The sequence below is a fragment of the Fistularia commersonii genome, chromosome 25 (assembly GCF_037954325.1).
Source record: "Fistularia commersonii isolate RoL2024-O1a breed Wild chromosome 25, RoL_Fcom_v1.0, whole genome shotgun sequence".
NCBI classification, from domain to species: Eukaryota; Metazoa; Chordata; class Actinopteri; order Syngnathiformes; family Fistulariidae; genus Fistularia; species Fistularia commersonii.
The window spans coordinates 1,035,047-1,048,880 of NC_141308.1; the positions used below are offsets into that span (position 1 = coordinate 1,035,047).

Below are 13,834 nucleotides of genomic sequence, written 5' to 3' on the forward strand. Positions count from 1 at the left end.
AGTGATGCAGAATACCTCCTTAGGTGAGAGAGTGGTAATTAGTGCAGACTTTAATGGACATGTTCAAGGATATCATTCCGCTCTGGCAGAATGGAACGAAATTAGTTTCAAGAGGCCCAGGTGGACAGCCAGTAGCAGTAGCAGCAATACAGATATAGTGCAATAAATGTGTGGGAGAAATGCACTGATGTAGATGGATAAATAAAAAGAATGGAAAAAAAAACTCTGAACAATACACAGGAGCTACTACAGTCAAGTATATCAGGTGAAAGTCCAAAGTGCAGATTAGTTTGTCCAACATTTATGAGAGTTAAAAAGTTCTGTTGAGCAGTTTACAGAGCAGCACAACTGTTTCAGTCTCACTGTTGTGGGGAAGAAGCTGCGCTTCAGTCTGGTGGTCCTTCTCCAAATGCTTCAAAGCCTTCTCCCTGAAGGATGGGGGACAAAAAGTGTGTGCCGGTGGGCGGGGGTCCTTCATGATGAAGCTGGCCCTCCTTCTGCATCTGTTGGTTAAGATGTCCGTGGTGGTTGGAAAGCTGCTCCCAATGATCCTCTGTGCAGCTTTAACCACCCTGTGGGGAACCTTCCTCTCCACCACAGAGCAGCTGCCATGCCACACTGTGATGCAGGAACAGAGGACACTTTCCACTCCACATCTATAAAAAGGCGGTCAGGCCTCCAAGTCCAATCCTCTTCAGTCTCTTAAGGAAGTAGTTGCTGGTGAGCCTTCCTGACCAGGTGGGAGGTATGGTTACAACAGATGAGGTCATCTTTGAGGTACCTGTAACTTGAGACCACTTCTACTGCTGCTCAACTGTGCAGGCGAGAGGGGGGGCAGTTACAATGACGAAAAGACAGGAGGCAGAAATAGAGGTCACAGAGATGAAGATGCTAAGGTTCTCTTTGGGAGTGGCCAGGATGAATAGGATCAGAAATGAATCTATCAGAGGAACAGCACATGTTAGATGTTTTGGAGAGAAGGTCAAAGAAGCCAGACTGAGATCATTCAGTCAGGTAGAGAGGAGAGATAGTGAATATATTTTTAGACACAAAGGGCTTTCGGTTTTATGAAAAAGAAATGACATGAGACTAAATGAAAAAAAATTAAGCATTTGAAAAAAAATGACCTCCAGTGAATTATTCTCTTTTTTTAGCAATCCATTTGATGAGAAACCTGTATTAAAATTGATTAAAGCACCAGAATTAGAAGTTTTAAAATCAACTTACAGTTAAAATGAGGGTCAAAATTTAACATCACTCTATACTTTTATTAGTTTACAACGATCATGAATTATTTAAAATACATGGAGTGTGCATTGCACATTTGCGCCAACCGTTGTGTCTTGTCGCGATAAAAGAAACATTCTGTCTGGGCCGAATATGTTCCTAGCATGTGTGTGTGCGTGTGTGGGATTGAGAGAGGAATGCTGCAGAGATGAAACATTACCAGTCGTCAATATGTATACTGCCAACTCATTAAGAAATGCAATCGTAAAGTTTACTATGGTAAATCTGCCACGTTGAGCTGCTGATACGTGCCACAACTATAAGACCATGTTTCAGTGCATTTTGTTGGACGAGGTTGTTGTTCTTGTTGTTGTTGGTTTTGCTGTTGTTTTGCTGAATGGAAATCCAAATACTTCAATACCAAAACCTCATATAGATACCGGAATGGTCGATTGTTGCCAAAAAAACAACTCGGGTTGTCGTATGTACTTTCTACCAGAGGGCGTCACTGTAAACAAAGATCTTTTCTACCATCGAAGAAGTTGTTGTTTAAAGATGGCGGCACCCGGTACTTCACTCGTGAGCTTGCGGACGCTGTGTAACTTTGCCAAATGTCTTCACACAAGAGCCAAAATATTGCCCACGTTGAACGGCGAAATGCGGGGATATAGATCCAAAGCTGGGCGTTTTCGGGAAAATGTCACATCGCCATCCCACTCCAAACAAGGTTGGTGAAAATGTTCACAAACAGTATACACCAAGGACGTACCAAAAATACCTGCTTTTAAACATCATCTTAAAAGGCTGACAGCGTTGTGTGATCAAACCTTCTCCTTTTTTTTTGCCTTGTAGCTACAAACTTGCTCGAACAGTTTCCAGATCCCAAATGTCTCCTTAACAATAGCATCTCTCGTTCACTGGGAGTTAGCGACACATCCCAGCTCATACAGTACAGCTGCACGGAGGATTCGGGTGTTAAGGTTTGAACCATTATGTATGCTGCAGACCGTGCATGTTTCCTATTACAAAGTAATATAATCACTGACTGAAACGTTTTATTTTTTGCAGAAAGCCACCGTAATGGTTCTTTGGCCGTGCAAGATTGAGGAGCAAGGTTATGCAACCAGAAAGGCTGATGCTGAGCGGTTTGCAGCAGCTGCTGCTTGTCAAAAGCTAAAAGTAAGTTGACAGCACTTAAGACTGGACCCAGGTGTAATTCATGTCCAACACATTTCCAGTAATTGTCTATTAGGGCCTTTTCCAAACATTCAGTGGTTTTGGAACTGAAAGTTCCTGGTTGAATTTCCAAGCTCCCCTGGCATGCCAAAGTGTTGTTGAGCAGGACACTTTGCACCTCACTACCCCCTGGGCGCTGCTCACTGGATGCCCAGGACTCAGGGCTCATCCATTGTTGAATGATATCCAACAAGGGATTCATGAGATATTCACAATTAGACTAGAAAAAAAAATGTTGGACTAAACTCTGGATATAGCTCCCTCAGCCAGGTGGGAAGTATAAACCGGTCACTTGACTTAATTTGAGAAGAATTTTCCTCATTCGAGAGGAAAATTGGACTTTCAAGCTTATTATATCTGCCTTAGCAAAGCTTGGCATTGTTAATGTGGTTGCAGTGTGTGTGGGTAACAGATAATTTCTCCTGTTTTAAAAAAAACTAATTTTTCCATAGGAAATGGGTGTAATTGGTCCAAGCAATGAGCTCCCCAGGAGGGGAGCTGGCAGAGAGAGAGGGGGGCCACATTCATCTCTTCAGGATATGGAAACTGGTTACTGGACTGATAACATCCTAATGTCCAGAGTTAAAGGCAATGAAGAAAACGAATGTCTGCCTCCTGTAGAAAAGGACACCGACATATCTGAAGCTCTTTCTATGTTTCCTTATCCAAAAGCGCTCTTGACTCGGGTCATACAGGTAGCCACATCATCTAACAGAGCCAAGGTTCGTACCACTTATACTTTGCACAAGTAACTCCCCCCTTTGCTACCCACTTGTCTTAATCGTGCCATAATATTTAATTACAGGATCTTATAAAGTTCACCACGAAAGGGGGAAAGCTCAAGACATGTGAATTGAACCTGTACTGGCCAGAGGAAATGACATTCACTGCTACGTCAAATAACAAAGTCATAGCAGAGAAGAGAGCTGCAGCTCTGGCCTGCTTGAGACTCAAAGTAAGAATCACTTTGGGGAGCTATTATTCTATTTTCACAATTCTTTTTAAGCTGTTATGAGATACATTTCATGTATGATATTTGTCACTGGATTTAGGAGCTAGATCTTCTGGATAAGTTCAACAACCCCCTAACTCATGCCAAGTACCACCGTGACAAGGTGAGAGAGGCAGGAGAAAGGGAGCGACGTCCGTTCCAGCTGGAGGTCCCGGAGTACTTGGAAGATGTTATGAGAGAATACCTAACAAAGGTCAGTGATCAGTTAGGTAGTAACCTGGTAACCTCAAACTACAATACACAAACTACAAAACAATGAATGGGATCCAAATTGTGTTTTGTTTTGGCTTTTTTTGTGTGTTTTGTTATTATCTACGCCGCTTGTCATGCACACAGGGTCATGGTGGTGATGCAGCCCATCCCTGCTATCATAAACTCCTACAGTCTCAAAACATATAATAGTTTAATTGATTACTCTAAATTATCCATAGATGTGAATAGGGGAGTGCTTTACAATTCAAAGGGGAAAAATGTGTTTTATTTCAGGTTGAGTTGTCGACAGATTTCACTCTGACAGATTCTGTCTCAAATGTGTCTGGATACTACAACTGTGTTGAGCTTATTTTAAGATAAATATCCTCTTTTCAGTACCCAGTAGCAACACAACTGCAGAAATTATGGGAGGAAGAAGAGGAGAGACAGCAGACTTTAAACCAGGAGAATGAGGAAGAAGGGGAGGATGTGCTCATCAATGCCATCACAGGCAGGCCGTATAGGGAATTGTCTCAGAAGGAGGTCCAACATCTAAACATCCGTCTACAACAAGAATGGGAAAAGGCAAACCCTGGCCTGAGCATACAGCTGCCAGTTGATGCCCACCGGCAGCGTGTTGTCTCCACAGTGCAGTCCTCAAGGGTGGTTGTGATTGCTGGTGAAACAGGTTGCGGCAAAACAACACGGATCCCACGTTTCTTGATGGAGGAAAGTGTTAAAGGGGGTAAAGGAGCGGAGTGCAATATCCTGGTGACCCAGCCTCGTCGGATAAGCGCTGTGTCTGTGGCCCATCGTGTTGCTCAAGAGATGGGCCCAGCTCTTAAAAATTCTGTTGGATATCAGGTGGGTGGAGATTTGTAAAATACTAAATGTATTGAAAGACTGTATAGTATATCAGCTGGCATTTGTATTGATTTAGACTGTAATAATTGATAATGGGAGCATCTCTTATTTTTCCTTGTCACTGGGCGGAAGCTGGCAATAACTAAGAATCACTATTGACCCCAACACTGACTAGTGCCGCAAACTTTGAATCCTTACTATTTGTGGATCTCGTTGAAATAACAAACCCAGGCATATGTACAATTATTGAACATATTCGCAGATCTGTCCTTACAGAATCTAATCTAAATTATGCACTGATCAACAAAATATTTGTCGAGCAAAACCCATATGAAAATTACCGGGACAGCAGAAAAAAAAATTAAAACCTACTTCATGACATAATTTGTGGCAAATCTGTTCTTAGTCATCTGGATTAGCTTGTAGATTTTTTGTTTATAATTGATTCAAAGGGATAAATATTTGAAATATTGTTAGGAACAGCAATTAATTATATTTATTATTCTCTATCCTCGTATGGAAAATATGTGTTTATTGATTTGATTGAGTAGTCCATTTGGGATTTAATAATTTAGATTGATTAATGATGATCATCTTTTTTTTTCCTATGACTTTTAAGGTATATTATGTTGTAAAGGGGTTGAAGCTGTTAAATATTTGTGCAAAGACTGGAAATCATGGAGTCCATTGTTCTGTCAATATCCAATGATCAGATGTACAAGATCAACTTTATGTAATAATCTGTGAAGTGAGAAGAAAGATTTGAGTGCGTTTGTCCAATCTCATGTAGGTGAGACTCGAAAGCAGACCGCCAGACAGGAGTGCTGGAGCTTTGCTCTTCCTCACTGTTGGCGTCCTGTTGAAGAAGCTACAGTCAAATCCCTCCCTGAAGGGAATAAGCCATGTTGTGGTGGACGAGGTCCATGAGAGAGACATAAACACAGACTTGCTCCTTGCCTTGCTGCGCTCAATTTTGGACAAAAACCCTGACCTACGAGTGGTGCTAATGAGCGCTACCGGAGACAATCACAGGTTGGCTCAGTACTTTGGGGGCTGTCCAATTGTAAAAGTCCCTGGCTTCATGCACCCAGTACAAGAGCATTACTTGGAGGATGTACTGAGGGAAATGGGATGCCCACCAATTGAAGAGGACACGAAACCAGGCAGACAGGTGAGACTCAGTCTGCCAGATGTATGGTATTTACTTTGCCAAAGGGCTTGTGGCTATCCTACATGTCGATTTTATGCACATACATATCTCTGTTTTGGTTTTATGTCTTGGGGATTTTTGCATCTTTAAGCAAGAGAAAAGAAAAGACGTTTCCCCAGATCTTGATTTGGTAGCTGACACCATTGAGCACATCGAAAAACATGGAGAGCCTGGTAAGTATAACATACTGTCTCCTTGTTTATGTCTTATTGACTCTGTCTTATCAAAATTGAGCTTTAATTATATTTGTTCCACCTCCCTCTCCATATACTTTAGGTGCCATTTTGTGTTTCCTCCCTGGATGGCAGGACATAAAGCAAGTTCAAGAAAAACTTGAGGGAAAGCCTTGGTTCCAGTCAGGCTCACAGATAATTCTTCCATGTGAGTGGTGTTTTGTTTTGGTACTCGTGCCATTAGTGAAGGCGGGACTAAAGGGTGTCACCTTGGAGAGAGAAAAGAAAGCGATAAGAATCATGGATATAGCTGCTGTTTGACCTTCAGTTCTTTAAGACTCTGGAACATGATTACTGCTATCTGTTTCATTGATGTTTTTAATCAGAATATACAAATGAGATATTGATTCAGATTGATTTAAAACTTTTTAGCAATACATGTAAACACCTTGCGATTTCCATCAAAGATATGTTCATTTAAAGTGTCATCTTTTATAAGCTCTGATTTTGAGTCTTTACATCTTTCTTAAAGTGCACTCTAGTTTATCAGTGGCAGATCAGCAGGCAGTGTTCCATCGCCCCAAAATGGGTCAGAGGAAAATTGTGCTTGCCACGAACATAGCTGAGACCTCCATCACTATCGATGATATTGTACATGTGGTGGATGCAGGAACACACAAAGAGCATAATTATGACCCTTTCACTAAGGTCAGTGTTCGTCATTGCATCCAAGTCATGTTTTAGATGAGACATCACTGAGCTATTTGAAGTGCAGTTGCTGTGAATGGAAACAAAAAAAATTGCTATTTTTTGATTGATTCCAGGTGTCCTGTCTGGACACAGTTTGGATTTCTCAATCTAATGTCACTCAAAGAAAAGGAAGAGCCGGGCGATGTCAACCAGGACAATCCTACCACCTTTTTCCCCGGAAACAACTGGAATTTATGACTCCCTTCCCCATTCCAGAGATCCTGCGCACTCCCCTGGAGAGTTTAGTACTTCAAGCCAAAATCCACAGTCCTAATTCTAAGGTGTCACAAAAAGATTATATCTGTGCACTTGTTTCTTGTTTTCTATTTATATCTTTCCTCCATATTAAGTAACTGCTGTGATTGTGTGTCTTTTGAGGCGGAAGATTTCTTATCGCAAGTTTTAGATAGCCCAGAGCCAGGAGCTGTGACAGATGCTGTCCTAAATCTGCAACAAATTGGTGAGTGATTTTCTTTCACCAGTGTTCGGGACTCTTTGTTATCTTGTCATTCTACAAACATTACGTTATTGTGATTGCTTGTTTACTTTTGTCAGGAGTTCTAGACAAGACAGAAACCTTGACACCTTTAGGAGAGCGTGTCTCCTCCATGTCATGTGATCCCCGGCTCAGCAAAGTGCTGGTCCTGAGCGCCATGTTCAGATGTGTCCTGCCAATGCTGTCAATAACTGCCTGTTTAACTCGAGATCCCTTCCATAACTCCTTGCAAAACAGGGCACCTGTCAGCAAGGTTTGCTTTAATTTCCAGTTGGTTTTTTTTCAGTATTTGTTTGTGTGGAATCTCATTTTGATTTAAAAAAAATATGAATGAAAATACCATGCAATGTCTCTTAGTCACGTTTGATGTTTTCAGGCTAAAGAGGCCCTTTGCAGCTCCAGCTACAGTGACTACCTGGTGTTCAGTAGAGCTGTGTTGGGCTGGAGGAAAGTTCAGCAAGAAGGGGATAGAGACGATCGAGATGACTATCTAGACAAATACTCACTGTCACGGCCCAGCCTCAGATTTATCAATGGTTAGACTAAAAAAATAGAATCAGACATCAATACCTCACAAGGGTTCTCATCGACCTGATTTTACGCACATTTTCAACAATGTATACCAGTGAATGTTTGCTTAGTAGGTCTCATAGTTCTTTCTGTGTCTGCATCAATACTACAGGCCTCATCTCCCAGTTCAGCGACAACATGCGAGAAGCCCAGTTGGTTTCTCATCCTAATGATTGCCAGAGTCATAATTCCCTCATCAATGAGCACAGCAACCAAGATGAACTGCTTAAAGCTGTGCTGCTGGCTGGATTGTATCCCAATCTCATTCAGGTACACTGTAACTGTGAACTTGCTCTCCCAAACTTGCTGAGATTAGCCTTTTTAAGATTGTGTGTTCTATAGTTCAATCAATGTTCATTTCCTCCCTTGTGCGTAAACGTCATGTTCAGTGCCATAAATATGGAGACCAAAACAAGGGGCAAAGAGACCAAAAGAATGCTTCAGAGGGCACAATTAAAAGCCATAGAATGAAGCCCCCTTTCACCTGAATTTGAATGCAGACCTTCATTTTTAAGACCATCATGGCAATCTCTAAATTTATTTTCAGTTGTAACTGTCTCGTAAATATCTGTCAATTATTACCAACTTCAAGTCAGTTATTACTTACCTCACCTTAACCATGTGACTCTTGGGAGTTTTAACACTTATGTAGGTATCTATACAGTGACTTACATTGACCCATTCATTAAAAAAATGGTTTGCTTATTACTTTTCCAGGTAAAGAGAGGTGTTGTGACCAAAGGAGGGCGCTTTCGTCCCAATAGTCTGTCTTTTAGCACACTGAGTGGAGCCGTACTTCTTCACCGATCCTCAGTTAACAGGTTTGATGGTTGAGTATTCAGCTCCAGAAATGTTAAAATCACAAGCCATGCTTTTTTACTTATGGCCTATTTTTGTGGGGTTTTAGAGGAAAAGACCTCCCAAGTCGTTGGTTGACCTTCTTCGGTGCCGTCAAGTCCAATAAGAACGTTTTCATCAGAGACTCTTCTGCTGTCCATCCACTTGCCCTGCTGCTGCTTACAGACGGTGACATTAGAGAGACTGGTGAGACTAACATTGGATTTTGCTGATACTTGTGCTTACATGAATTGTTTATCTTTCCTTCTGCTTCTTCACCTTTGCTGCCATGGCCATGATGCCAAATAAGTGACCAAATCAATGCAGCCTCAAGGGGGCACAACCCAGTGTTTCTCTAAATCATTCCCAAGCCTGGATAAATGCAGAGGGTTGCATCAGTAAGGGCATCTGGCATAAAACTTGTGCCAAAACCAAATATGCGAATCTCTTACCTGATTAGTCGAGGCCCAGGTTGACAACGGCCACCATTGGTGTCAATAACTTACAGGATACCAGTGGACATTGGGCCACTACATTGGGCTATAAGAGGTGATGAAGAAGTGATGGGCAGGTTTGGTAAACAGGATAGGAACACAGAGGGAAAGATGGTGGTAGATTTAGCAAAAAGGATGTAAATGGCTGTAGTTCATCATTTTTCTCAGAAAGGGCAGGAAACTAGGGAAAATTATAAGAATAGAGGAGGGAGCATACTGGTAGACTGCATCTTGTATAGATGATGTCATCTGAAGGAGATCAATGAACACAAAGCAGTGATAGATCACAGTGTAGCCAGACAACATAGGATGGTGGTTTGCAGGATGACTCTGGTGACAAGAAAGGTAACAAGAGGACAAAGACAAAGCAGAGGACAAAGTGATAGAAGCTAAAAAGGGAGGAGTGTTATGTGGTTTTCAGGGAGGAGTCTCAGTGAGATCTTCCAGATAACTAGACAACGACAGCTTATGTGATCAAGGAGACAGGTATGAGATACTCTGTGTGTCGCTTGGAAGGAAAGTAGATAAGGAGACTTTGTGGTGGGAGTGCAGGGTTTTATACAGAGAAAGAGGTTAACAAAGAAGAAGTGGGACATGGAGGGACCTGAAGAGAACAGACAGGGAGATGCAGTGCAAGGTGAAGGTAGAGGTTGATAAGACAAAAACAAAGGGTACATGATGAAACAGAGATGGAAATTTAAAGCAGGTTTGAGTGATTAAAGATAGAGTAGTGACAGATGCTGCAGGAGTGATGGGAAGATAGAAAGAATACTTTGAAGAGCTGATGAATGAGGAAAACAGAAAAGGGAAGGGTAGGAGAGGTAACAATAGGATCTCAGAGAGTGAGAAGATGCCTGAGGAATGGAGAAGTGTGACAGTGCGTATTTTTTAAGAATAAGGGAGACATGCAGAATTGCAGAAACTGGAGGGATAAAGTTGATGAGCCATATGATGAAGTCATGGGAAAGAGTAGTGGAAACTAGACCAAGAGCAGAAGTCAGCATTTGTGAACAGCAGTATTGTTTCATGCCTAGAAAGAGTACTACAGATGCAGTATTTGCTTTAAGAAGTGGAGAAGTACAGAGAAGGCCAGAGGGAGCTGCATTGTGCCTTTGTAGACCTAGACAAAGCATATGACAGGGTGCCAAGAGATGAACAAAGGTGGCAAAGAAGCATGTTAGACTGGTGCAGGACATGTGCAAGATGTGAGACAGTGGTGCAGTGCGCTTTAGGTGTGACAGAGATGCTCAAGATAGAGGTGGGACTCCATCAGGGATCAGCTCTGTGCTCCTTTTTGGCAGCGGTGATGGACAGGCTGGCAGATGAAGTTATACAGGAATCTTCATGGAACATGATGTTTGCAGATGACATTGTGATATGTAGTGAGAGCAGAAAACAAGTGGAGGAAATTCCAGAGAGTTGGAGGTTTGCTCTGGAAAGGAGAGGAATAAAGGTTTGTCCCAGCAAGACAGAATATATATGTGTGAATGAGAGGGACACAAATGGAGCAACAAGGCTAGAGGGAGTGGAGATAAAGAAGATGAAGGATTTTAATTACCAAGGGTCAACAGTCCAGAACAATGGAGAGTGTGGAAAAGGGGTGGTTCAAGCAGGTTGGGAGGGTAGGAAGAAAGTGTCAGGAGTAATGTGTGATGAAAGAGTATTAGCCAGAATGAAAGGAAAGGTGTACAAGACAATTGAGATTAGCGATGCTGTATGGCTTTGAGACGGTGGCATTTCTGAGAAGACAGGAAGCAGATCTGGAGGTAGCAGAGATGAAGATGTTGAGGTTCTCTTTGGGAGTGACAAGGACTGATAGGATCAGGGATAGGATCAGAGGGACAGCACATTAGATATTTTGGAGATAAGGTTGGAGAAGTCAGGCTGAGATGATTTGATGGTACAGATTAGGGATAGGGAATATATTGGTAAAAGAACGCTAAGATCGGGGCTGCCAGGCAGGAGGTCTAGAGGAAGACCAAAGAGAAGATTTAAGGATTTAGTGATCAGAAAACATGAAATCAGTTGGTGTGAGAGAAGAGGACACTGAGAATAGGGTTAGATGGAGGAGATTGACTTGCTGTGGTGACCCCTGAAGGGAAAAGCCAAAAGGAAAGGATATGTGACCAAATTAAGTTTTTTTTATCCTTCTGTTTATGTATGTATTATGAATGTGTCACCAGTAAAAAGCTAATTTTTTTTTTTTTTTTTTCAAAGTGTCAGTGATCTGAGTACACAGACATGCCTCTTAATGTTCTGAGGTCCCTTCCTTCTTCTCCCCCTCTAAAGGGAACCAGTGCTTTACATATATTTTTAAATGGAGGGTTCATTTGGCAGGATAACATTTCTTTATCTTTCAGTACTGTAATTTAAAGATTAGCGGGTACACACGATCCAATTTCTGCACAAATCTAAATATAAAATGGCACTCTCACATTTTGTGACCAAAATCTCAAAAAGCTCTCCTTTTTCTGCTTCAGTGGATGGAGACACCGTACAAGTATCATTTCCTGGATGCTCTCTGGTCCGGTGTGAGATGTCAGTTGAGACCTGGAAGCTGCTGTGGGAGTTACGCACCTCCATTCAGACAATGCTCTACCGCAACCTCATTGATCCAAATAACATGATCACCAACTCCATCCAAGATGGCAATCTCATTTCATTACTTGTCGATCTATTCAACAATACGGAAGCCAACCCTTTTTCTCAGAATCACAATACAAACAGTGACAGTGAGGTGGATTGATGCTAGCTCTGCTGCTTGATAAAGAATGGACCAAGAAGATGACAGCCTCTCCACTGTATTTTATTTAGTCTATAATTCTAACGTATTTTGATTATCATTTATCCCTTAGAACTTTTGCACTGAACATGCCATGGCAAGCAGGGGACTGGTGATAGTCAAAGAAAATCTAGTTGTTCAGATTATGTTCATTATTTATGGTTTGAAAATTGTAAAATAAATTTGATTCTGATTATAAAGATTATTAATTTGAAACCATTTTAAATGGTAAATGGTTGTCTGTTATAGTGATTTTATCACCAAAAGCTTCGATTGAAGGGATGCCTGCTCTACCAACTGAGCAACTAACCACCCAAAAATGTATTTATTAAGATATAATAAATAAATGATGAAAATGGTCAAAGTTTGTTGCCTGCAGTGATTGAAAAAAACATGAAGGGAGATCTTGTGAAAACATATCTGTCATAGAGAGACTGCTCTTCTATATCAGTCATTTCTTCATGATCTTCTCATTGATTAAGATCCGAAACCTGTAAAAAGAAAGTACGATTACAGAACTGATGACAGTTTATATCTATTCATTTTTGAGCATTCGATTTATTGTTCTTTGATTAATTTGACTTTGACAAGAGAACATTTTACAACTTCAGAATCATTCAAAGTACAGTGCTGCAGTAATGAACCGTGCCTCATGTGGTGGGTGTCCTTCGTTTATCCCGAATCACAACCAACTCAAAGACCCCACCTCCTCCAATGTTAGAATAGGGTTGTACTCCTTCCTCTTACAATAAATCAAAACATTCCTCTGTGTCTTAACAATTGTATGAGAAATGGTGACCTTGCCTTTCTGAATACTTTAGGTGGGAGATTTAATCTGGGGATGATAAATGCTTGTCTTAGCAGCATGTTGGAATATTGGGATTCAGCAATTTTGTCCCGATGGAATATTTTACCTATATTCTTTTTTTCTTCATTCCATTTAATAGTCTCCGCCTTATACAGCGGTTTTATGGCACTTTACTACACATCCACCCATTCACACACAGGTGGCAGCAGAGCTTCCATGCAAATTGCTAACCAGACTGGGGAGCAACTTTGGGTTAAGCGTCTTGCCCAAGGACACTTCGACATGCAGACAGGAGGAGCCAGGAATAGAACAGCAAACCTGATCGGAGGGAAGCCTGCTCTGCCAACCAAGTCCCAACGGCCCCAAAACATTTAAAAAATTCCACATTCAAGTCAACTGGATTCAAAAAATATATAAACCGATGCAAAATATTGAAATTTAGAAAAAATCTGAATTACAATACATACTTATTTAGCACAGCCCTATACTAAATTTAATTGTTGATATATAGATAAAATTAGTTGGGTTAGAAGTTTCCATCTTTATATGACAAAACCCCTTATAATTCCTCCTCTAAGGACCCTCTGAGCCCTCTAGCATGCAGAGGCAGTTCATTACTAATACAGTAGACATGGTGTAAAGTACATATTGGTAAAGTAATTTTCAATGGCAAGAATCATTAGAATGTAGATATAAAGCTGAGGATTTTATTTCTCTTGCCTGTAGTACGATCTTATTCGGACTTGAAAAAAATGTTGGGACTAAAAAACAATGGCTTAATATTCTTCAGGATACACCTAATTGATTTCAAACTATTTAGCAGACTGTCTAATTTGCTTAAGTGGTTGGTGGGCCCATCATTGCAAGGTAAAAGTGCATGTCATTAATATTTGTTGTTACAGATTTCCTTGGGGATTGGGTGGATATGCCTGGCATATCATCAAAAAGTGAAGTCAAGAGTATATCTGCAGTTGTAAGTGTGCCATTTTTATTGCTTAACTTATCTCGGACAAAGTGAATGTAATCGCTATATACTTGTACCTTACATTTTAGTTTGTTAACGTGGATTTTTAAAAATGCCTTTGTTTAAAATGAACAATTAATGCGTTGCCTTTTGCATTCTTCACTGCAATAATTTTGGTCTTTTATCCAAGCTCCACAGTTGCAGTGATATTTACTGAAA

At 41.0% G+C, this 13,834-nt stretch overlaps 1 protein-coding gene across 1 annotated transcript; it reads left to right on the plus strand.

The window, feature by feature from the left end:
• The first annotated feature begins 1,782 nt into the window (after positions 1-1,782).
• On the plus strand, positions 1,783-11,878 carry dhx30 (DEAH (Asp-Glu-Ala-His) box helicase 30). Its single transcript, XM_086172569.1, has 19 exons — positions 1,783-1,954; positions 2,080-2,207; positions 2,296-2,406; positions 2,916-3,185; positions 3,269-3,418; positions 3,516-3,668; positions 4,064-4,531; positions 5,322-5,702; positions 5,833-5,914; positions 6,018-6,122; positions 6,447-6,622; positions 6,739-6,945; positions 7,043-7,124; positions 7,220-7,413; positions 7,537-7,696; positions 7,843-8,000; positions 8,448-8,551; positions 8,638-8,774; positions 11,542-11,878. Exons 1-19 carry the CDS (start codon positions 1,783-1,785, stop codon positions 11,805-11,807), a joined length of 3,504 nt encoding a protein of 1,167 aa, XP_086028695.1. The 3' UTR covers positions 11,808-11,878.
• The last annotated feature ends 1,956 nt before the right edge of the window (positions 11,879-13,834 follow it).